General features: G+C 45.9%; 1 protein-coding gene across 3 annotated transcripts in view; it reads left to right on the top strand.

The window, feature by feature from the left end:
• CACHD1 (cache domain containing 1) overlaps positions 1-24,673 on the top strand; it is a 212,717-nt gene that overhangs the window by 146,649 nt on the left and 41,395 nt on the right. For all 3 annotated transcript variants that reach the window (XM_070405283.1, XM_070405284.1, XM_070405285.1), the window contains exons 5-9: positions 11,683-11,809; positions 15,394-15,538; positions 16,409-16,625; positions 20,160-20,300; positions 24,212-24,445. In XM_070405283.1, coding sequence (XP_070261384.1) covers positions 11,683-11,809; positions 15,394-15,538; positions 16,409-16,625; positions 20,160-20,300; positions 24,212-24,445 — 864 coding nt within the window. The remainder of the gene's footprint in view (positions 1-11,682; positions 11,810-15,393; positions 15,539-16,408; positions 16,626-20,159; positions 20,301-24,211; positions 24,446-24,673) is intronic.

Here is a 24,673-nt window from a genome sequence, read left to right on the forward strand (position 1 = left end):
GGAGGTACAGGTGGCCCTGGAGGCTGGAGTGGATTCATCACTTCCTTCTATGAATGGCAAACATTGGCCGTGTGCTACAGAGGTTCCTCTCTTTTCTTTAAAATACTATGGAAGTTAGCTGTTAAATATGCTAATACCAATGCAGTGAAAAGATGCATTCTACCTCCAAAAACTAAAATTAAAAGAATAAAAATCAACCAAACTAGGAATTTCTGGTTTGTTTTCATGCCTACTTACCCCAGCTCCATGACTGCATGTGTGCCATAAAAGATGTGGCAGTTATTTATATAATATCTAAAAACTATTCAGTCACTTAGAGTTCCAGGTTCCTCAAGGTTGTGTGATTCAGTTTCCGTGTGTGTGTGTTTGTGACATACACAAATACAAAATTAAGTACACTGAGGGCCCTTTTCTTCACCTTGATCCCCTTCAAGCTCTATTCCTGTACTGCGATCTACTTCAAAGTCTAGTCTTACAGTTTCTCACAGAAATCCTATTATACTGCTTTTACAAGATTTTTTGCCACATATAGTCATACACACACACACACACACACACACACACTAGAAGCCCGGTGCACAAAATTCATGAATGGGTTTGGTCCCTAGGCCTGGCCAGCGATCGAAGCACGAGTGTCTGACATGGAAGGGTAGGTCCCAGCTGACCTCTGGGCCCCCGGGTCCCCACAAACCCCCCTCCACTTGAGTCATCGGGCACCTGCCCAGCTCCCACAGCACCTGGGAGCCAGGCAGCGGCCCCGCCCCCCACTGCCACCGCTGGTCGCCATCTGCACGGTGATCAGGCCCCGCTTGCACCTGCCTTGGCCTGGCGCCGCTCACTCACCTGCTCCACCATCCCTCCATGGTCCTGCTCTCATCGGCGCCCATCGGGGCCAGCGGCGCCTCCACTGCCGCCCACTGCAGTGTCGCGTCACCAACATGTTCCATGCTGCCCCCTGGTGGTCAGCACACGTCATAGTGAGTGGTCGAACTCCCAGTCGAGGGGACAATTTGCATATTAGGCTTTTAGTATATAGGATACTCTCTTATAACATATATGATCATAATGGATACAGCCTGTTTAACTTAGCAAAGTATCTGAACATTCTTCTGTGCATCCTATATAATAAAGAGCTAATATGCTAATTAGACCAGATGGCAGAACAACCTTCTGAACGACAAGTGGGCAGGGCCGCGAGGCAGCGGGGGCCGCAAGGGCCGAGCTCCTTGCACAAATTTCATGCATCGGGCCTCTAATATGTAAATAAATATACTTCTGTATCACTGTAGCAGTGACTACATAATATTGTTGAATTAATGAATCTACTCCACTTCGACATTTAGAATGTCCCAATTTTTCACTATATCATTGCTCCCTTGAAAGATTTTAAATGACCCACATTTTTACTTGACCACTGTGTGGCAGTTGACATGTAAACTTCTCACTGTCCTCCTTTGGTTTCCATTTATCCTCTTACTTCTCTGCTCAGTCCTTTCCCATTTCTCCTCGGCTCCTTTTCCATTATTCTGTCCCGAAGGGTCGATGTCTCCACTGTGCTGACATCACTGTTACCTCCCTGAATGTTGTCAATTTAGCCAGCGTCTCCACTCCCACCACGTGCTGCCGAATTCCAGATCTTCATCTCCACCCACGACCTATTTCTGGGTTTATTTATTGTGTAACCAACTTCAGGGCACACATCTCTCTATGATTATCCTATAGTTATTAAACAAAACACAAACTTTCCTCTAAACTTACTTCCCAATCTGGCTCATTATCCCAATGATCGGTAACCCCATCCTGGTTATACTGGGAACTCTTTCTTGCCTTTTCCACCCAGTACAACTCCAGGTTTTATTGAACAGTTTTGACTAAACTTGAGTCAGTGACCAAATAAAAGCATGAGTGAATGAATGTTTGTCAGGTATTTACTGTGTACAAGATCTCTCCCTGGACATTTACCTGTGTGTTCCTCTTCTTGCTCATCACACCAGTTTGTGACATAGGTCTCATTGTCCTCCCTTGATTGAAAGGGAAACTTGGCTCAGACTTTGTAGTTCACAGATGTGTCTTGAGTCTCCTTTGGCTTCTGCACTGCAGATGTCACACACTTAGGTCCTCATTGCCTTTCTAGAGGAATAATTATTTACTATGTCCCAAAAGGTTTCCCTGCTCCTCTTCCCTCTTTTTTTTCTTCAGTATATCCTGCATACTGTTGGTATTTTGAAAATACCTGCTCTGTAACTCCACTTTTCAAAACCCTCTGGCAGCTTCCCTTTACCTCTAAGATAAAGGTGGAGGCTTTTCAAGTCCATCTTCTGTTCCTCTTTCTCCTCTGTAAGCCCTCTGAGCTCTACCCTCTGGGAATCACTTTCATTTCTTCAAATCACCAGTCTCTGTCCCTTCTCCATACATTCGTTCATATTATTGTTTCATCCTAAGATGCACTTCCTGCCTTCTCTGACTTATAAAATATTGCTCATTCCTCCAACCTCTTTTCCACCTTCCCTGTGGCAAAGATGAGAATTCCTTGTCTGTTGTAGCTTGTTGGGTTTACCAGGAGGCTGACTCAGAGATGGGGACTGGCAGCCTGTGGGGAAAGACAAGGAAGCAGGGTTGAGCAGTGGGAGAAACGGGCTGAGATACAGTCTCAGCGGAGTCCCCAGCCACCACCCAGAGAGCCCAAAGGCTGTGGTAGCCCAGCTACAACTCTTGTTTATTACTTTACTATATGGCTCATCTCATTATAGAATTTTAATTTTTTATATTGGACATCTACTTGACCCTCTGCTCCAGTTAATTTATTTTTTGTGTGCCTACTGCTCACACACACACAAAAAAAATCCAGTGCCTTGCCCATAGCAAGTACACAGCAAATGTTTATTGAGTGAATGAATAAATGAAACAAACTAGGATTTTCTTTGTAATGTTGTTACCTCGCTTTTATAATGGAACTAGAGGCCGGGTGTATGAAAATTCATGCACTGGAGTCGAGGGGGGCGGCCCTCAGGGGCAGGAGATGACCCAGCAATCAGGGGAAGGCGACCCCCCATCACACCTCTGCTGCTGCCACTGCTGGCAGTGCAAGCCTTGGGCGGCCCTGGTTACCTGAGCCTCGGGCAGCCCTGGGCAGCTAGGCAGCGCCATCTGAGGCTTGCCTGCACCTCAGGCCGGCCCTGAGTGCCTGGGGGAGGGAGGGGACTGGGCGCCACCATCTTGTGGCTGTGGGCGCTGCCATCTTTGTGGGCGGGGCAGCAATTAGCATATTCCCTCCTTATTGGCTGTGGGCGCTGCCATCTTTGCAACAGCATGAGGGTCAAGTAGCATATTCCCTCATTATTAGTTAGGAAAACCAAGACTTTGGAAGGACCTTAGTGAAGAAAGAAATGTGGATGTGATTTGCTGTAAGGTAGCACTAGTTTCCTTAGCTTAGCAGCAAGTCAGCACACATAAATGTCTCAGGCGTATAGAGTGACACAGACTATGCAGGTGAATAGTGTCATTCATATGAAACCAACTGTGTTGAGTCCAGAAACACAGTGTACACAAGAAAATCAACCCATCGCTTCTTAGTGCCTCACAAACCTTTTTATACATTTGTCTCATTCTTACCAAAGGAGGTATCTGCTCTATCTTATAGCTGAGAAACAGGCCCAGAGACGTTAACTGATCTCTCTAAAGTCTAACAACAAACTACTGCTACCAACATGACTCTAAACACTGTGTCCTGACTCCTAGTTCAGTGGCTTCCCCACAATAGACTGCTGCAGATGAAGACAGATAGCTCCACCACCGCATCCTGCCTGATGATACTTCACTCCCTTTCTGTTTAAAGCCAAACTTATAACCTTCTCTCTTCCTACCCAAACCGTCTCCTCGGCTCATGTTTCATGTCAATTGATAGCAGCTTCATTTTACTTTTTCACTAAAGCCTGAGACCCAGGATGAACCCCAACCCCTTCCTCGCACTCCCTCATGAAGAGCTTCTCTCAGTCGTCAGCTGTATGGTCACATGGTACTATGGCAAGATAATTAGGAGAGTTCCTCCCCTCAGAGAGCTCACAGCCAGTTGTATATGTGTGTGTGTTAGGGGCTTCAGGAAGAGTAGGAAAATCAGCTGACAGATACAATGCAGTGCTAAGTGTTGTCCTGATAAGGATAAGCCCTGGCACTTGACCCAGATTGTGAGGTCGAGCTGTGTTTTAAAAGACAATAGGAATTATCCAGGAGATAGGCTTGTGGCAAGCACATTTCCCATTTCCGAATCTGTAAAAAAGTGCAGATAGCAGGGATCACTGTGTAAGAGGGGGTAAGGAATATAACATGAAGATAGCGTAAAGCCAGCCTAAAGGTTTTGTTGGGGTTTGGTTTTTGTTTTTACTTGTTTTTAGCTTGAAATCAACCAACTGATAAGACTTGAAGCAGGGGAGATAAGAAAGCTTTGTGGAGAGTGGATGGAAGTGTAGTTGGCCTGGAAGAAGGAGAAACCAGGGTAGATAGACTATTAAAGGTCCCCCGAAGGTGGAGAGGGTGGTGGGGAGAGGCTGTGGCAAAAAACAAGTGACCAGGTGAGAAGTGAGTGGGATGGCAAGAGGTGGAGAATCAGCCCGGCCTGTGTGGCGCAGTGGCTGAGCATCCACCCGTGCACCAGGAGGTCACCCATCAATCCAGTGCACGTGCCCGGTTGCGGTGGCAGGCCAAGCCTCAGTACGGGGCGAGCAGGAGACCCCGGATCAATGTTCTCTTTCATCGATGTTTCTATCTCCCTCTCCCTTCCTCTCTCTCTATAAAATCAATAAAAACATTAAAAAGAAGAAGAAGAAGAAGTGTAGAATCAGTGTACACCCCTCTTCTAAGCTGCTTGGCTAAGAAAAGTCACTGATAACTTCGGGAAAGGTCAGAGAAAGGAAGGGTTTTATTGTTCTTGCTGCTGCTAATATTTTTTTAAATTGGGAATACTTAGTGTTTATGTGCCAAAGACAGAGAAACAGTGTAGAAAGAAAGTGAAACTAAGGCAACAGGATAATGAAGTTTAATGTCTTGGTCCAGTTGTCCCACCTGAGTGATCATGAGTCAGCTGGAGTGCACTTAACCTTTTGGCCCTCAACTCAGACAAGTGAACCAGGATGTTGGCTTGGTGAAGCTTGGGAATCTGTATTTTTCAAAGCTGATTGTGATGGTCAGCCAGGCTTGAGACCTCCATCCTGTTATTCTCCCTTACTCCTTCCGGGAATGTTTGAAGACCACCTGGACCTGTGGATCCTTTGGGAAGGGTCTGCTAGAAAGGAAGAGGGTAGAGTAATAGATCCCACACTGATTGTGGATTTTCCCAGGAGTTTACTCTGGATTCTGAGCCCGTGACCAGGCTGTCGCAACTGGGTGAAGGACAGAATGGACTGGTTGTTTTACATGATAGAATTAGCCTAGAACAGACATGACAAGCTTGGAACAGAACCAGAGCTGTGAGGATTCCTCTACTTAAAATTATACTGAAATAAATACCGTGAGGTAGGTGGGTCCGTGGTCATTAATGTAACTTGGGTGATGGGCTTTAGTGAGTATAAATCGGAGGAATCACTGTGCTACATGCTCCAGATTCATTCAGCTCAGAGCTCAAGTCACTTCCCTCTCTGAGTCAGAATAGCCTTAACTCTGTAACGGGAACAGTAATATCTCTTGGGTGAACCTCCACATTCTGGCTCTCGCCAACTGCCTGAATAACAGATAAAACCTACCTCTTAGGATTGTTGTAAAACTAACTGAGGTAATACATATGAAAGGCTTAGTAAAGTGCTTGGTACGTGGTTAAATGCTGGATATGTTTGCCACTTCTGAAGCAGCATGAACGATATCTGGGGGGTCCATGAAATACAGCCTCTCCTGAAAACATGGTAAAGCAATACCCCGGATGTGAGTGAGGAGTAGGCATTGGAAAGATGTGATAGGGTATAATGCCAGAAATTGTTAGGAGTCCTCAGAATGTTAATTTATTTTATCCACCCCCGAAATGAGGGCTATTGCACAGAATATTACTGAAAGGTGCTATGTAATTTCTGGTCTGTTGGGGAAGTCGGAGTGTTTTTATATGTCTGCAACTTTGTGTATTTAGGACAGCTCTTGTATTTGGTATTCGGTAAGCCGTGGGAGGTAGATAGCTGTGGGTGTTTTGCTTGGTGGTGTTGGGCTGGGCATTGGAAAGCCCAGAGTTCCTTGAGGTGGGAGGCAGCAAGCCTTCTCTTACAGAGCATTTTCTTCTTGTGCCTACCCCCTGGTGGAGAATATGTTGAGAAAAACAATAGTCACAGCCCAACTACAAGCGGTTTTTAACCCAACCCTTTCTCATCACCGGGTGACAGAAGCATGAAAGAGCGTAGATAAGAGTGCGGAAACATTGTTGGTTTGGGTTTCACTGAAGAGGTCAATGAGCTTAGAACAAGTTAGATGTAGATGGTGAAATTGGAGGGAAGATACTCGGGGCCGTGGACTCTGGGGCCCATAGGTTAGAGTTACCCTCAGACAGTTCAGTACACTGTGTGCAGGCAGATCTTGAGCCTCAGTGATGGGAGTTGTAAAGAACACCTGAAAAGCGGAAAGGCATGCTTTTTAGCTGCTTCTCTGACAACAGTTTGTGTGTGATAGTTGAAGAAAAATAAGCCAGTGGGTATTACAGAATTGTTTTTCTTTGCTCTGAATTCACATAGAAACTGCATGAGGGAGAAATAGTCAATTTGTTGAAGGCTATGCTGAGGGGGAGGGAAGGGGTAGAGTTTGCCTTTGAAGAGCAAGGTGCCATCACAGGTAGCTCTTTATTTTTTAAATGCCAAGGTTGTTTCTCCATCATTCTCATCTAAGTGTGTCTTGGTGCTGTTTGGACATTTTGTTTAATCTTGGATCACTATTACTATCTCTTGTCCTGACTTTTTTTTTGCGGGGGGGCAGGGGGGCAGGGCATAAACTTGATTAAACCCAGTTGGAAGTTTGCTCTTTCTCTCTTGTTGCAAACCTGTGTATCTCCCTCCTGTTGGCCTTCATTCTTTGCCCTTTTAACACTTTTCTCTTTTGGTTTGGGAACACCTTGTTGAAATCCATTACTTTACAGATGAGGAAATCGGGGGAGATGACGGGGACATAGGTGAAAAGCCTTGACAAGATCATCATTCACTAGTTCACTCAGTACATACTGACGGAGCACTTCCTAAAAACCAGGCCCATGCCAGGAGACCAGAAATGTGAAGAAAGACCTGACCTGGCTCCTGCCTTCTTGGAGCTTACAGCTCCTCTGCACCAGAGACTTGAATCAAATACCTTCAAACGTAAATACAATGAACAGGACCCATTTTTGCTATGAAGGAGAACACTGGATGCTCTGAGGGAGGAGGAGAGTGGAGGGGAAGTCTCTCTGAGAGTGAAAAGAGTTACTCGGGACCTAAGGACCACCTTGTGCAAAGAGCTTGGCGCATTTGCCAAACTGAAAGAAATAGCTCTTGATGTGTAGCGAGGGGGAGAGGGGAAAGGTGAGGTAGGAAAGTAGGAAGGGGCCGGGTGGCAGAGGGCCCTATCGAGTTTGGATTTAGTACTAGGAGTGGTGTAGTGGGAAATCTCTGATATAGTGGGAAATCTCTGAAGGGTGTTAAGCAAATCCATGGTGCGATTTGGTTTCCATTTTTGAAAGATGCCTCTACAAGTGGTCTGGATAGTAAGTTTAAGGCCAGAGGGCTTGCCAGTCTTAGAGATGGGACTTCAACCCATGGCTTCTTATTCCGAGTCCATTCCTATTTATCCAGTCTCCCTTCTAGTTCCTAAGTGCCTACCCGGATTCAATAGAAAGTGCAGAATAGCACTGGGCCTGCGTCCAAACGGCTTACATAGGCTGCTCCCATGGACAGGCAAAGAGAAAAACACCGACAAAGTAATCCAGAGGTCTCAGCTAGATAGTTTCTCAGTTCAATAAAACCTCCTCCCGTTGTCTAAAATATGCTCTCCGTTAGATGTCGCTCAGAATCATGAGTGCTGTCATTCCTGTTGGCTCTGCCTGCCAAGCTGTAGCTTGTGTCTGTGCCACGTTCCAGTTAAGCCAGCCCAGTGGGCTCCGGGGCACACCCCGCGACATCGGCCTCCCCACTGGTGGGTGCCATTTTCAGCAACTCAGCAGTTTGTTTTAAAACGCATGCGATTAAATGTCACTTTAGCCTTACACCTTATGTCAGTTGTGAAATCATTCCTTCGCATCTCGTCTCCTTAACTGTATTTACTTGCATTATATTTGTACAAGCTAATGCAACCAGTTATTTTGATTGAGTAACACCAACATGTTTATATATGTCTATTCTGCCTCTCAGGAAATGCTCGGTGAGCTTTTTATCCGAGGATTGCTAACCCATCGCAGCATGTACTTACTGACAGGTAGAAGCACTGTGGTATTCTGGCAACAGCAAGGGCTTTGGGCAGACACGCCTACATCAAATCATCACTCCACCCTGGTGGCTTTGAGCAAGCTCCGCCTCTGTAAAATGGGAATAATAAACTCGCAGAGGAATTATGAAAAGCGGCACACCATATATAAAACTGGTTTATGTCACACTCGGTAAATGTTTACTATTTTATTATCACATCAGCTTGACTGAGGTATCATTGACATCTAATAAACTTATATGCTCAAAATACACAGTTGATACTTTCTGGCATGGATAGTCCCATGAAATCTTCAGACAAGCAAGCTTTCTATCCCTCCCCTTATCTGTCTATTCTGTATCTATTGACTTGGTGGTGGTGTTGGGAGAAGGGAGTATTTATTATTTTTAAACCTACTTAGAATAATCATTGCTCTATGCTGATGTACTCACAGTATTTAATTTAGTTTTAATTGGATTTGGCATTAGAGGAAAATAAGTTTTTGGAATTGATCCAGCAACAGTATCTGGGAACAGCGGAGAATTAGGACCGTGCAGCCCCTACCCAGCCTGGGTCCTGCAGGTGTCACCTCTGCAGCCCTCATGGAGTGGGTACCTCGATGTGGAAAGCAAATCGGTACAGGGGTACAGAGGTGGCTCAGACAGAGACCTCGCCCTCAGGGATCTTGGAATCCAGGGACCGAGAAGCAAAAAGTTACCCTCACCACAATCCTATGAGCTAGAAGGCGGGAAGAGATAAATACTGGAGGGATTCAGAGGGTATGATAACTTCTGTCTCAGGAATACGCTTCAGTGAGGAAAAAAACCACCTCTTGCCTCCTCCACGGGGTCTGTCTGAGGTAGGTGTGCAGAGCAGTTTTGACAGATACAGGACCTGCCCGGGGATAGCTTAAGGCCTAAGGCTGTGCATCCTGGGCCGACTGCTGGGCACCTGCCCAGCTTTTTCTTGGATGCCATCCAGCATTTCTGAAGAAAGAGTGAGTGTGCGGGACCCCAGCCCGAGTTTTCCAGTGACCAGAACACCTCCCTGACTCCTATGAATGGAGAAGCCCCCTCTGGGCTGCCCGTGGGGATAATGGGGCTCTCGTTCACCGCACATCTGGGTCAGCGAGGGGCCCTCCTGGGGTGCGCACCGCGATGATAGATTGCTTCTGGGCTCTGGGGTCCTCATTACCATCATATCCATCACCTTCTGCTAGTACCGAATAAGGGATGAAATTTAATCAGATGCCAAAGGAGTTCTCAGGGGGAGGATTTGCGGAACCTTGCCTGATACCTAAGCTCTCGTGCTGCAGTGATGCTAGGGAGCCGGCATGCTATTTGGTGGTGGAGACTCAATGTATCATGCACTGTAGGAATTGTGATTTATTTTTAAAACATTCTTGCTCTCAATAGCTCCCCTTTTAATAGTTTCATTGTAGCCTGTTTATTGTTACAGATGTTATTTTTAAATGAGGTCATGGAGTTTGGCTTTACTTCCAAAAGCAGCCATTTGCCTTTTTCTTGCCGGATTGGCAGGGCCTCTTGGAGAACAGGGCTAATATGAGGTCAAGATTGAGCCTTCAGACCCCCAGGAGATGAGGCGAAGGAAAAGCCTCTCCCCTGTGAACACACACTCCCATTTGCCATCCATCTCAGGAGAGAGCCCGGTCCCCCGAATCCAGGTGACGACCTTGAGAAGGTCGCCCGCTGGGCAGAGTGGAGAGAGGAATGGGCATTGTGGTCACGCACTGGATCCACACCTTTCTTGTCCACTGAAACCTGAAGCAGGTCCAAAACCTCTCTGATCCTGGTTCCTTACCTGTAACTTGGGATGGTCATTTTTTTTACTCCTGGGGCTTTTATGAGGATGAAATGTGCTACGGCTCCTTGGTGTGTGTTGGGCAGGGTAACTGCTGAAGGTGTGAGGCCCCGAGTGTGCTGTGGCAGGTACAGCTTGCCACCGATGTTTGTAAACAAGCTTTGATTAGCACACACCAACATGTCTGTATATATTGGTGAATGCCAGTCCGTTTACATATGTCCATGGCTGCTTTCACACTACAGTGGCAGAGATACCATAGAGACCATGTGATTTGCAAAGCCAGAATCATTGACAATCTGGCCCTTTACAGAAGTTTGCCGACTCCCCGAGCCAGACCAAAGGCTGGTCACGTGGCACTCAGAACATACGTGTTTTTCTGTTTTTCTCAAAGGCACCTCACACTTTCTTTTTGGCTTTGCTCAGACTCCTCCTCTGTTGCATTGCCTTCTGCTCCATGTCCCTGTATGTGATTCTTTTGGTATCGTGGCTATTACAGTAGGGTTTATTTTTGGGTCATCTTTGTATATTTTGCAGCATGTAAGGCAGCACCCTACACATAATAAGTGTATAATACTCGACCGAGTTGGTGTGGAACAGAGCAAAGGGCATCAGAGGAGGGAGAGAACTCTTGAGTCCAGGAAAGAGGTTAAGAAAGACTTTGTGGACAGGATTGCACACTGTAAGGTGGCTGTCACTCCAGCTGCCGGCCGATGACAGGGATGCAGTGTACACAGGACAGGAGGCAATGCTGCACGATATAAAGAAGACGGGAGCCTGGAGACCCAGGCTTGGATGCCAGCTCCACGACTTACTGATGAAGCCTTAGGCAAATCACTTACGCTCTCTACACTTGCTTATATCCTCACCTCCAATGTAGGGAATAATGATCCTAGGGTTGTTGTATGGACTAAATGAGGTAACATAAAAGAGAGCCTCCACCCAGTGCTGGCACATGGAATCATTCCAGAAGCCATCATCGGATGATTATGGTTCTGACCTTTCAAGTACCGTCGATGCTGTTTCCTTCATTATGCAGTGAGCAAGGTCAAGGTCACACGTCTAGTCCCTCTGGAGACGAGGCCTATTAACATCACTGTTTTCTACAGTTAGAGAATGTATCCAAGCCAGTAAGTGTACGCTGGCCCAACAGGGACCAGCCCAGTGAGGGGAGGCATTAGTACAGATGAATCATTGACGCTGGAAAAAATGATCCCGGACATATAGTGTCACCATTCAAAGTTAAGATTAATAGCTTCGCTTGACTGAAACATTCATTTCATTTTCTAATAGGGGTATGTGTTTTTTTAAAGGGACAGAAAGAAAATGTTTAGTAGAAAATTTACAGCCTTCTATCTAGTGGAATTTCTTCATACGACAAGCATTTTATGCAAAACAGATGCCTGCGGAGTGGTGCCTACGTGCACCTGTGGGTTCGGCAGTTGTGTTTCATATTCCCCCCTCCTCCAGTTCTTGCAGACAACCTGAAATCCAACCCTGGAATCAAGTGGCAGTATTTCAGTTCGGAAGAGGGGATATTCACTGTCTTCCCAGCACACAAGTTCCGGTGTAAGGGCAGCTATGAGCATCGCAGTAGGTATGTTGACTTACTTGCTAACCTTGTAATTACTGCCCCTGACAGCGATCTGCATGAAATACTGGCTCCTCGTTTACACACCTGGCTCTGCCTCCAGGCTGCGGTTTTAGAAACTTGAACTTATTCTGAAAGGATTTTGCCTTTGGACATAGGTTGACTGTGGAAATGCTAGGGAAGGTCACATGATAAAGCCCAGAGCTTTTCTAGAACTATCTAACATGCCAAAATAGAACAAGATATTTACTAAAGAAATTAAATTGCTTGCAGCACCCAAACTGCTCTGAGCATCAGACACTTTTGGTGAGACAAACACGGTGATACCGTGCCTACAGTTCAGCCCTGGAAGACGTATTGGTAGCGTGTCTCCGAGCAGAGGTTGTGACGCTCACTGTTCCTGTCGGAACACTGGGCTTGGCCATCCTTTTGAAATTTATACCCAGATCTCAGCTACTCCAAGTGTGAAGGTTGTCTAGGAAACATTGGATTAAAGATCCATCGTTCATGTGGAAATGACTTGAAGTTGTGCCGCGTAGCCAGAAGGGCAGTGACAGAGATCGTGTGTAGGACAAGGCTCATCAATTCACAGAGCCCCTGAGGCAAAGGTTCCTTCCTTCCTTGGGAATCCCCACAGTTCCCCTTTTGCAGTGTCAGATGTTTGATGCCAGAACCTCTGCAGTTGGTACAAGACACCCACTTTACCGAGTCTAAATGAGCCATCGCTTGAGTTTCTCTTCACCTGATTTTCATGTGCTTCTCCAAAGAGAAATTAGATGGCATGCTATTTTTATTTTTTAAATATATTTTTATTGATTTCAGAAAGGAAGGGAGAGAAAGAGAGAGAGAGAAACATCAATGATGTGAGAGAATCATTGATCGGCTGCCTCCTGCATGCCCCACACTGGGGATCGAGCCACAACCCAGGCATATGCCCTGACTGGGAATCGAACCATGACCTCTTGGTTCATAGGTCAATGTTCAATCAGTGAGCCACGCCAGGTGGGCAGCATGCTGTTTTTAATGAATCACCTGTGAGGGATAATCCAAAAGGACAGGCAGGACCTTATCCCAAATCAACATTACCCTGCACTTGGAAGGTTTCATGCATCTTTTTTTTTTAATTGATTTCAGAGAGAAAGGGAAAGGAAGAGAGAGATAGAAACATCAATGATGTGAGAGAATCATTGATTGGCTGTCTCTTGCACACCCCACACTGGAGATCAAGCCTGCAACCCGGGCATGTGCCCTGACTAGGAATCCAACCGTGACCTCCTGGTTCATAGGTCGACGCTCAACCATTGAGCCATGCCAGCTAGGCAGGTTTCATGCATCTTGATTGTAAATATGTTGCTATTTATATGTCGAACTCATCATTATGACAGTGTGAACACATATGCTGCTTATTATTTACTAGTGGCCCGGTGCACATAATTCATGCACATTAAAAGGGGATTAATTAGAGGAAATACTTTAACATTGCTATTTGCCTTTTCTCTATAATAGAAGTGTCAGAGATGAAAGAAACTTAGTAAAATGTGTATGAAAATCTTTCTCCTGTCAGAGTCTGGGGCGCCCCACAGGATCCAGTGTCAAGTCCCCGGCCACTCACGGTGCCTCAAAATCACGTGATACTGAGACCCAGCTGGCCCCACAGTTGTCAAGCCCTGCTGGGTGGGGGTGCAGCCTCAGGTCTCCTGGCCCGGTGGGGGGGGGGGGGGGGGGGGAGGGGACAGCCGGTGTTCCCTGTCAAGACCTGCTGGGTGAGGGTGCAGCCTCATGTCCCCCAGGACCGGGGTGAGGGGCACAGCCTGTGGTCGCTTGGCCCAGGGTGGGGGGAGCAGCCTGAGGTCCCCTGGCCCAGCATCAGGGCGGGGGGTGCACCCCATCAAGCCCCACAGGGTGGGGGTGCGGCCTCAGGTCCCCTGGACCGGTGCTGGGGCAGGGGGTGAGGCCTCAGGTCCCCCGTCAAGCCCCACTGTGTGGGGGGTGCGGCCTGAGGTTCCCCATCAAGCCCTACCAGGCGGGGAGTGTGGCCTGAACTTCCCCGGCCTGGTGCTGGGGCAGGGGGCACATTCTGAGGTCTCCCATCAAGCCCCACCGGGCGGGGGGTGCAGCCTCAGGTCCCCTGCCCCAGCCAAACATCACGCAGCTTTAGGTCCCTGCTGACTGCTCGTTAAGGCTCGTTATGGGAACTCGGCCTCCACTGTGGGTGCAGCCATCTTGTGCTATGGAAACCCCGCCTCCGCTGTGGGCGCCGCCATCTTTGTGATGGTGTGATGGTCAATTTGCATATTCCCGCTTTATTAGATAGGATGTGAATTGAGTTGGAATGAAGAAAGTGTGTCCATTTTTAAAAAAAACCTATTCACCTAGCTTGGAGGACCTAAAAAGTTCCGTGTGTAACATAGTCATCAGTGTTGGGAGAGTTAGATTTTTCTTCTTTTCTGTTCTCTCTTTCATTTCTGGAGCCACATCTCCTGGATTTTTTTGTTTTAATCCCATTTCCCTACTGGCTCAATGGTATCGACTAGTGGTACCTTAGTATTAATGCAGGACTTTGGGCTGGAGAACAGTGAGTGTCGACTTGGCCAGGTGTTTTGGTACTTTGCCTACATTTCTTAATTTGTGCCCAGGCTTTTGTGACTCAACTGGCATCTAACATTTCCCAGAGAGGAAAAAAAAATCTAGTGTTTTTTAGGGGTGTCCATAAAGGAGAGCATTCTCTTGAGACTGATTTGCTTTCTTAAGCGCCCCCTAATTTGTTCCAGCTTTAACACTGTGAATAGAGACCTCATTAAGCCTCCCCTCACACCCCTTCCTGTACTGCACTCTGGCGGAAGCCTGCTTTGATGGGAGGCCTTTCTCCCTGGGACTCCACCCCTCCCCCTTCCTTAATGTTGGCAAACAAAAACCTGGCCAGAAGAGTGGCTGTCACAGGCTCGGACAGCCCTGATGGCACAATGTTAAATGTGTAGATAAGGGGCCTTTTAGTGGCTGACATGCGTGAGCTGCCTCAGTCCTAAAAGGCCCTCTTCGCAGTGGTCCTCGTCTTGCGGGAGAGAAACCAGACCTGTATTCCGAGCCGCTCAGCATGCTCACCGAGTATAGGCTGCCTGGGTTTTCCCAAAGTCCCACTCTGTCATCTGCCAAGGAGTACCCAGTACAGGCGAGCAGACCTTTCTCCCTCTGAGGCTGTGTCTGCAGCTTGAGGCGGCCACCGGTCCGACTCCTGCAGCAGGACGTTGGGTAACACTGAGCAGCAGCACCACCACAAGCAGCGGAGAGGGTTGTCGTGTGAGGAAAAGCCAGCCTTCCAAAGGGTTTGCTGCTTAAAACCGTCTCCCAGTCGCTTTCATCTTTGGGAGACACAGGGTACCAGCCCCTGGTCTGCAGACCCACGCTGTTATCTCGGGGGGTTGTTTTCAGGGCCCCAGAATAGTTTCTCCCGCTGGGCTGATCTCGCATTCTCCTGCCCTCTGTGGAGAAACCTGGGCACCAGCATGACTGCACATGGGCTCACAGCTGGCTCAGGGTGAGGCCTTGTACTTAATGCAGGATTGACCACAGAGAGCTTCTCCTCCTTCCAGACCTATCTACGTCTCGACAGTCCGGCCGCAGTCCAAACACATAGTAGTGATCCTGGACCACGGGGCCTCCGTCACCGACACCCAGCTCCAGATCGCCAAGGATGCTGCCCAGGTCATCCTCAGCGCCATCGACGAACATGATAAGGTGACCATGATCCCCGGGGCCCGCGTGGCTTTGGGTCTGCCGTGAACACCTTTTTAGAAGCACTCTGTGTTTGATGACATATGGTTTGGAATCCGTCTTTAAGATGACTTTGGGAGAAGAGAGCAATTTAGTTTTCACTCTGGTATTTGAGAAAGCAGCTGCCAACTGAGATTCCAAACCTCTTGTAAAACTAGCCCCACTCAGCTGAGCCTTGCACTTCCTTTCTGCCTCCTCTTAAGACTTCTAATTAGCTGTGACTCTCACACTGGAAGTTATGTTAAGGAGCAAAAGGGCCAGGGTTTGGATGCTGGTGGATGGCTGACTTTATCTGGAGATTCCTTGGGAGGGAAGGGAGAAGGAAAGGCCACTGGAGGCTTACTAACCTCTAGGGCACCTCAGAGACAGGTGTGTTTGCAACTAATGATAGTCCGCCTGTGGGGAGTTCCTGCTTCATCATTTTGACTTTTCCAAATCCTAAAGTTTTACTCACTAATGTCATTGTTTAAAACCTCCCCCATATCTTTACCCCCCCCCCCCCCCCACCTCCAATTGGACAACCAAGATGGTTAGTACTTGCTAAGACTTTTCTTTGCATGGAAAAAAAAAATTTAATATTATATGTGAACACCATACTGCTGACTTCATCTTGGAACAAAAACCAAACTCTAGGGTCCCTCCCTCTTACCAATCCTTAACTAATCCTTTTCAAAATTGATAGATGTGTGCCTCCAGGCATTTATTTTTAAACTCTCAGAAATCTGTAAGCTTTCTCACTCCTCGGGCTCTTCTGGAATTTAGAAAACAAGTAAAAAGACAACCATCCACACCTTTCCATGGTGGGATAAGGGCTTTCCTTTTTCCTCCGCCCAGATCTCAGTGCTGACTGTGGCAGACACGGTGAGGACCTGCTCCCTGGACCAGTGCTACAAGACGTTCCTGTCTCCAGCCACCAGTGAGACCAAAAGGAAGATGTCTACCTTCGTCAGCAGCGTCAAATCTTTGGACAGTCCTACCCAGCACGCCGTGGGATTTCAAAAGGCATTTCAGCTGATTCGGAGCACAAACAACAACACAAAGTCCCAAGCAAGTAAGTGCATTTTCCCAGAGGACTGATAAACTAGTAAAGGGCGGCGATAGGAATATGTTATAAATGCATCACACAACCATGTCTAGAGGGATTTTTTTTAATTGACTTGGGATAAAATTTTCGTGTGTTGCCATAATGTCATCCTATGCTAGGCTCTCACTAGGTTTTCTCTTCTTTCCCAATCCAAGTGCTCAGTCTGCACAATTTCTTCACCCCCAGAGCCTCCTCTTCCTGCTCCTTTCATAAGGACACATCCCATTTATTCCCCAGGGAATATCCACATCCTTTTTAATGCTAATTGTCAACCTCGCCTCCTCTTTGACTTAGAATGGAGGACCTGTGTGCCTGTGCAGGTAAAATGGGGCCACAGGAGTTCTTGCCTTAATCCTTCCATCTTCTGATCAGCTGTCATTTCGATGAGCATAGCTCTTCAAATGTACAAAGGCACTCTAATTTAATTTCCGTGTATTAAAGAAGATCTGGAATTAGGGTGCATGCTAATGGAAAGGATATTTGAAATAAGACACGTACTTTGAAACTACTGAAAGGAATCTCTGTTATTTTCCCTTTTATATTTGAAAATCTATTTGTAGGTGTGTGTGTGTGGTTTTTAATGAATGTATCCTTGAGATAAATTTAAAGAATATATTTTTAAGCTCTGTATAGTATCTGCATTAAAACTAAGAGCATTGCTAAATGCAAAGCACAGTGCCTGGCATATGGTGGGACCTTGAAAGAAAGAAGTTACTGTAACTATTGCAACTAATGGGGGCAGGTAGCATATTCATTTTGTGTTTCTGTATATTATTATCTCATCGTTTATTGTATTATCTCACAGTTTCCCTGGGTCAGGAGTCCAGATACAGCTTAGCTGGGTTCTCTTCTTAGGATTGCGTAAGGCTGCAATCCCACTGTCAGCCAGGTGTGTGGTCTCATCAGAGTTTTGGAGTCCTCTTCCAAGCTTTAATTGTTGACATAATCACTTTCCTAACAACTGTAGAACTCATGTCCACTTGCTTCTTCAAAGCCAGCAGGAGAGCACCTCCTCTTCAACTCCTGACTTCAGGGAAGGCTTTAAAGGTCTCCTCTCAACTAATCAAGCCCACCCTCCCTTTTGGTTTAATCAGACAGCTCTCCCTTGTGATTGACATTAAGACCTTAATGACATCTGCAAAATCACTCTATCACCTTTGCCATAGTCAATTGGTTAGAAGTGAATTCCTGGTCATGCCCGCACTCAAGAGGGGAGGGGATTATGCAAGGGTGTCAGTCATCAGGCTCATCTTAGAATTTGCCAACCAGCATTGAAACTGACCAATATTACAGGCTGGCTGAGTGGAAAGTTTCCCACCATTCAGTAAGGTCAGTAGACAGGGCTGACCTCTGAAGTATTCAAGAGGATTGGCTAGTTGGTGGACGCCATTTGCCTGTAGGTGCCATCTACCTCAGTGGAAGTGTTTCTACTTGATTCTTCAGCCATCAAACCAGCTCTAGAGTTTAAGTCCAGTTTTGATGGTGATGCTATTTAAGTAGTGGAGAGGAACGTCAGCCCAGCAGTGGCCAGGCAGTGACTGTGACTCAGCAAGCCCCCAGGGTGAGGTAAGGAATCGGATGTTTGCAGGGTGTGGTTAGCCCAAGAGCACATACTCCAGCAGGGAGGCAGCTGCTCTTCTGTCCAGCCTGTGTTGCCAGGCAGGAAGTCCTGCCCTGTGTTGCCAGATCTTCTGTTTCAAGAGAAGCCAGAAATCTGGATTTTTATGTGAAACCCCTTGATTTTCAGATGTTGACATTTGTTCCAGCTTTAAAACTGTGAGTAGAGACCTCATTAAACCTCTTCTTACAAATCTTCCTGCACTGCACTTGAGCAGAAGCCTGTTTTGATGGCTAGCATTTTTCTTCTGTGTTCTTTGTTCGTTTTTCTTTTCTTTTTAAAAAAAATGTATTTTATTGGTTTTTTACAGAGAGGAAGGGAGAGGGATAGAGAGTTAGAAACATCAATGAGAGAGAAACATCCATCAGCTGCCTCCTGCACACCTCCTACTGGGGATGTGCTGCAACCAAGGTACATGCCCTTGACCGGGATCGAACCTGGGACCTTTTGGGCTGCAGGCCAACGCTCTATCCACTGAGCCAAACCGGTTAGGGCTGTTCATTTTTCTTAATGATGGCAAACAAAAGCATGGCAAGAAGAGTGACCATCACAGACTGGGACAAATTTTGATGGTACTATTTTTTCTTTGTTTTTTTTTTTAATGCTCAGAGGAGTCCCTTTTAGGCCAAGTAATGTGTTTCACAGGCCTCCACCTAAAGCTTCTCCCAGCAGTTCGAAGGAAAAAAGGACCCAAATGAGTTGCATAAAGTATTTACGTCAGGAATGAACATTGTCTGGTTAATTAATGATTTGAGGTGCTCTCGAGCAATATAGCATCGTGTTTTAAGTATGCGTGGGTTTTAGGTTTCAACCAATGTGGTTTCAAATTCCTACTCTGGAATTTTTCTAACCTCTGTGAACTTATCTGTGTAAATTATTTGATCTCTCCAGGCCTGGGGGGTGATAATAAGATCCAGGATTCCATCATAAATATTAAATAAACTTAGCTGTGGCTGTTATGATATTCAGTTTCCTACAAGACTTCCAGCTAACCTACAGAGCATACCCCAGGTATCCTAAATTGACCTTAGGCCCAAACAAGGCCAAGGACCACTAGTAGCCTTGGCTACAACAGTGAGGGGTCTGTATACTCCTCCCAGGAGCTTACACTGTATATACACACCACTGTTCATTCCACAGACAGTTATTTAGCACCTGCACTGTACCTGGTCCTGTTTGAAGGCCATGGGGTGAGGTTAATCTAATAAATCAGACCTACCCTGTAGGATTATCGTGAGAATTAATCTGTGCATGAGAGTAAAGTATCTGCCCCCCATTAGTGATAATAAGATACAGAAGCTACATGTCAGAAATGATTATAACTTTGCACTAATCAGAAAAATCTAAAACTTTTATCCAGTGCTGGCTCTTTTTCAAGCCTATGGTAGATTTATAACTGATAACTGCCGGCGTTCTTGTCCCAGCGTCAAGAAGGGTTCAGCAATCTGGAGAAGGGGCTGTGCGTAGATGGCATAGAAATCCAGAGACTAATAAAGAGTCCGGAGACGAGATATAATTCAGCTAAAGGAAAAGATTAAATTGGGTTCTGAATCTTCATTTTCAGAAGGCTGAAGAGCTTTCCATTTGGGATGGCTACATTTTTTCAACCATGGGTGCTCTAAGGAGATCTTCTTTTATCTGGAAATATATTAGGAGCCTCTCTTTACCTGACAGCGGATAAATGAGGCCTCATTGCCCACAAAGTGCAGGATGGACGCGAAGCAGAGGCAGGGAGATGAAAGGCCCAGCATCAAATGGGAAGGAGTAGGAACGGTGGGCCAGGCAGGTCCTGGGGGCGGGACAGTCCGAGGGGAAACGACAAAGAAACTGCACTGCTGCCTTGAGCCAGAACCCAGTGTAACAGTTTGTATGTTTTTGTTTAGATACAGACATGGTCATCATTTACCTATCGGCTGGCCTCACATCAAAGGAAGAAGATAAAAAGGCGACGCTCCGTATCATCAATGAGGAAAATAGCTTTCTAAACAACTCCGTGATGATTCTCACCTATGCCCTCATGAACGGTAGGTAGTGTTTCACGATTTTTCTTTCAGATGAAAGTTCTCTCTGAATGTATGCTGCTTTCAAAAAGAAAATAAAAAAGAACCACAACGGTGTGCTTTGATGGAGGCCATAAGCAGAGAGGCAACTGACCAGCTTCCTTCCCAGCCGTCTCTCTGCAGCTGATGTTGGTATTCAGGGCGTGTGTGAGAAGGTGCTTTCTCCTCTCTCTCTCTCCAGACAGCAGCTCGTTTCTAAACCTTTTCCAGTTACGTGGTCTCCCAGAGGGTTCTGTGTGACTCCCTTTTTTCAGTTCTCCCTCATAGTCTGGGATTTTGATACAGCATCGAGGTGACTAAGTGTTTTTTGTTGTTTTTGTTCTTTCATTGATTTAAGCTGCAGGACATCAAGGTACTAACCAAGATTGGTGTGCAGGACTGTGACTGTCACACTTCCCTGCAGCATCGCCCCTGAAGCCACTTTGCTACCTCCTCCTCCTCAGCTTTCCTAGCTGTGTAATAGACATAAGCATCTATGTGACAGGCTTGTGATGCAGATTTGTTAGGCCTAATGCATAGTAGACACAGGACACTGCCTGGCATTTGCAAGGTGCTCATTCAGGTTGATTTTTTTTTCATTTTTGCTGTTAAGCCAGACATTATGTGAAAGTGTTTAGTCAGTTGGCCCCTCTGAGGAAAAGCTCGCTGTTCTTTCCTTCTGCTCTCCTCCGTCCCCCAGTCTGACTGCACTCAATCTTCTAGCCTCTCTGCTGTGTCCTGTCCCCACCTGTCAGTCATCACTCTCCTACCCAAGCATCTCCTTCTTCAGGCCCCTTGGTCCCTGTTCAGGGTGGCCCTAGCACAGTGATGGAGAACCTATGACACGCGTGTCAGAGGTGACACGCAAAATCATTTTTTTGGTTGACTTTTCTTTGTTAAATGGCATTGAAATATATAAAATAAATATCAAAAAAATAAGTCTTTGTTTTACTATGGTTGCAAATATCAAAAAATTTCTATCTGTGACACGGCACCAGAGTTAAGTTAGGGTTTTTCAAAATGCTGACACGCCGAGCTCAAAAGGTTCGCCATCACTGCCCTAGGCTCTTGTTTTTAAAGACCGTGTCTTGATCCAGCACCCCTGCCCACCTATGGTCTCGAATGTCTCCTGGTCCCTTCCAGAGTTCCATGTAGAACCACATGGCATTAGGGGCAGCGGTTCTCATATTTTAATGTGCTAAGGATTACTTTAAGTTGTTTTTGTAAAATGCAGACTCCCTCGGGTTTTCGTTCGGACCCTCTTAGGTGAGGTCCCGGAATTTGAGCTTTGACCAGCAGGATTCTTTCCCAGGTATTTTCCCAGCTGAGACGGGCAGGGATGGCCGGTTTTTCCTATGGCACATGTCTTTCGGTGTTACCTCTGGGTGCCCATCACTCTTTCTTCATACGGTTTAGCTTCTTTCACACTTAATAGAAAGGCAAGGATAGAGAAAAGGGACGGAGGGAGGGGACGGGAAGGAACCGAAAGAAAGGGGGCAGGAGAGGAAGGAAAATGTGTTGAGCCTACAATGTAACCGTGCCCTGAGGTTTTAGAGCTGCGTCACACAAAGTCCCTGTCCTCAGGAAGCTTATAACCTAGTGAGAAAGACAGACCGACCCGACAGATAAATTCAGTGCAACAGTGCAGCAGTGAGGAAACGTAAAATGAAGGGATCACTTCCTCTTTTCCATTGGATTTGGAGGTCTGCTCAGGCAGACACTGAGAAAAGAAGCTTCGTTGCTATCACCCATCTCTTCACTGGTCCTAAGTCTTCCCACCAGAGACTCTTATGCACCGGCTGTGCCCTGATAGTTTCCTTTCTTAAAACCTCTGGTGACTTCCCTCCCACCATCCCCATCTCTTCTCTTTCTCCCTTTAATCCAGCCACACACAGGTGCTCACTGCCAATTTCTCCGAACGCTGTCCGCCTCCGAGCACTGTTCAGTGGCACTGCCACATCCTCTTACTCGACCAGTCAGGTTTCAAGTAAGGAAGCAGAACCACCCTGAGAATGTGGATGTAACAGTTTTATCCTCAGGATTACAGTGTACGAAATTATGGGGAAACTAGAAAAATAAAGAAGAGTTAAAAAAAAAAAGAAGAGTTGACAATATTTGGTAGCCAGCTCTGGTATGGGTGGACAAGTTGGAGCTTTTAGGGATGTCTAGAAGCTAGTGCAGAAGTCTGTGGGAGGTCATTGGCCCTTCGTGGCCGTACCCCTGGGAATTCTAAGTGAAGCATCTGGGCTTGCCCTGGGTGAGCAGGCCAACAGCTGGGAAAGGAAACTGAATCAGATCAGAGTGAGCTGGACAAACCAGGACATTCGGTCCCTCTGTGTCTGTCCCTCACCCTCTCTCACTTCTCTTAAATTTCACAACACTGCACTTTTGGTCACCTTTAACCTGGAAGCATAAGCGGAAAGGGAATTCTGGGAAATGTAGTTTCCAGTATGACTGTGTTGATGATAGAACTATACAACATACTTAACCAGTCTGCTCCCCTACTGCCAGGCCTACATAACATTTCATGATAGAGTGATATAAAATTTCCAATCTTTGGTATCCTTGCATCCCACACTGTTCTTCTTTAGCTAGTAGATGTTCCTGTTTATTGCTTTTCTTTTACATTTTGAAAGAACCAAGCAGTAGGTAACAAAGAAAGGAAATGTATTTATTGCCTTATGTTATGTGCTTTTATCATTCACCTCTGGGAGCTTCTGAGCTTCTCAAGGGTATAAGGTCAGAGAGTAGGGATCAGTGTATCTTTTGTGTTATCTTTTACTTGGAATGTACCACTTACCCACTCCCACCCCTCCATCTCAACTTTGTGTCAAGCAAAGGAAATAATAATCTGGTTCTGACTTTCCTTAAGCATTGCATGAGTGGAGCAAAAGCCAAGTTATTAAAACACAATATGTTAAGAAAGTAATAATATCCATTAGATCCTGCTATGACTCTAGAAATAGACTTCCAAGGTTAGAACTATGTACATTCCTTATTTAAAAATGATAATGTCACTTTTTTTTTTTAATGACTGAAGAACATGAGGCAAAGCCTTTTTAAAACTCATTGGTAGAATCTCAGTAGTGATTGAAATCATTTGAATTTGCTTACAGTGGTACCCATATGGGATCAGTTACTAATCCTCTTGACTGTGTTCCAACAATAGCAAACCAGAATTTTTAAAAGTTTTATTAAATTTATTTTTGTGCTATGGGTTACAGATGTTGTAGAACAATACATCCCGGTATGCCTAAATCTTTTACAACGTTTTAAAACCATCTAAACATAAAAAAATATATACATTAAATAAATCAAATCCAGTGTTATCCTAACAATATCAAGCATGAAAACATTTGTAATTAAAATGAGCTTAAAGGCACAAGGGTTGGAGGCATTCTAAATGCAATCCATAATTCTTTCATTTAGTTGCATGAGACTTTGGCAAGTGTTTAATAGGCGAGGAGGTTAAGAAATGAAATGGTAAACCTCTATCCTTTAAAACTCTTACAATTTCATCTAATTTAAATTAAATGCAGACTTCTTAGTCATGACTTTCGCTTTCAAATATTAAATGCAGAAAAATAATTTGAATATAATTAAATTTTTAGGGGAGAACACATCCTTACTAGATGGAGCTTCATGTGTTTTGCATTGTTGCCTTTTGAAGAACCCCTTTGCCCTCTTGACTATTTGAGGAAAGGCTATGCATCAGGCTCTGATCCTCAACAAGAACTGGTATCTCTGTTGTGAGTCCAGATTGTCTCTGCAAAGACCTCTTTGGCAGAGGTATTGCAAGACCTCGGCCAAGCCTTTATTAGATCTAAATGGCAGAGTTATTGTAGGAATTTATACCATGTTGTGTTACATTGTCTTCCCTTGGCTTTCCATTTCAGATGGGGTGACTGGTTTGAAAGAGCTGGCTTTTCTGAGAGATCTGGCTGAACAGAACTCAGGAAAGTATGGCGTGCCGGACCGGACAGCCTTGCCCGTGATTAAGGGCAGCATGATGGTGCTGAACCAGCTGAGTAACCTGGAGACCACGGTCGGCAGGTTCTATACCAACCTTCCCAACCGGATGATCGATGAAGCTGTCTTTAGCCTCCCCTTCTCCGATGAGATGGGAGATGGTGAGTTTGGAGGAGACTTCCTGCTAAAAGATAGGGAAAAGAGGTAGACTTGGAACTAAAGAGCAACTTTGCAGAGCTGGGGGTACAGAAAGCTCAGAGTGCTTAGGATTTAGCCTCAACGGCAGAGCAACATGGAGTAGGCAACAAGTACAGGCTTAGCATTAGAGAGGATTGCAAATCCACTCCACAGCTGAGGTGTTGTCCTTGCTAACTTATTTAACCTTGTAA

Source organism: Myotis yumanensis, unplaced genomic scaffold, assembly GCF_028538775.1.
Source record: "Myotis yumanensis isolate MYYU_CA2020_CCGP unplaced genomic scaffold, mMyoYum1.0.hap1 SCAF_2, whole genome shotgun sequence".
NCBI lineage: Eukaryota > Metazoa > Chordata > Mammalia > Chiroptera > Vespertilionidae > Myotis > Myotis yumanensis.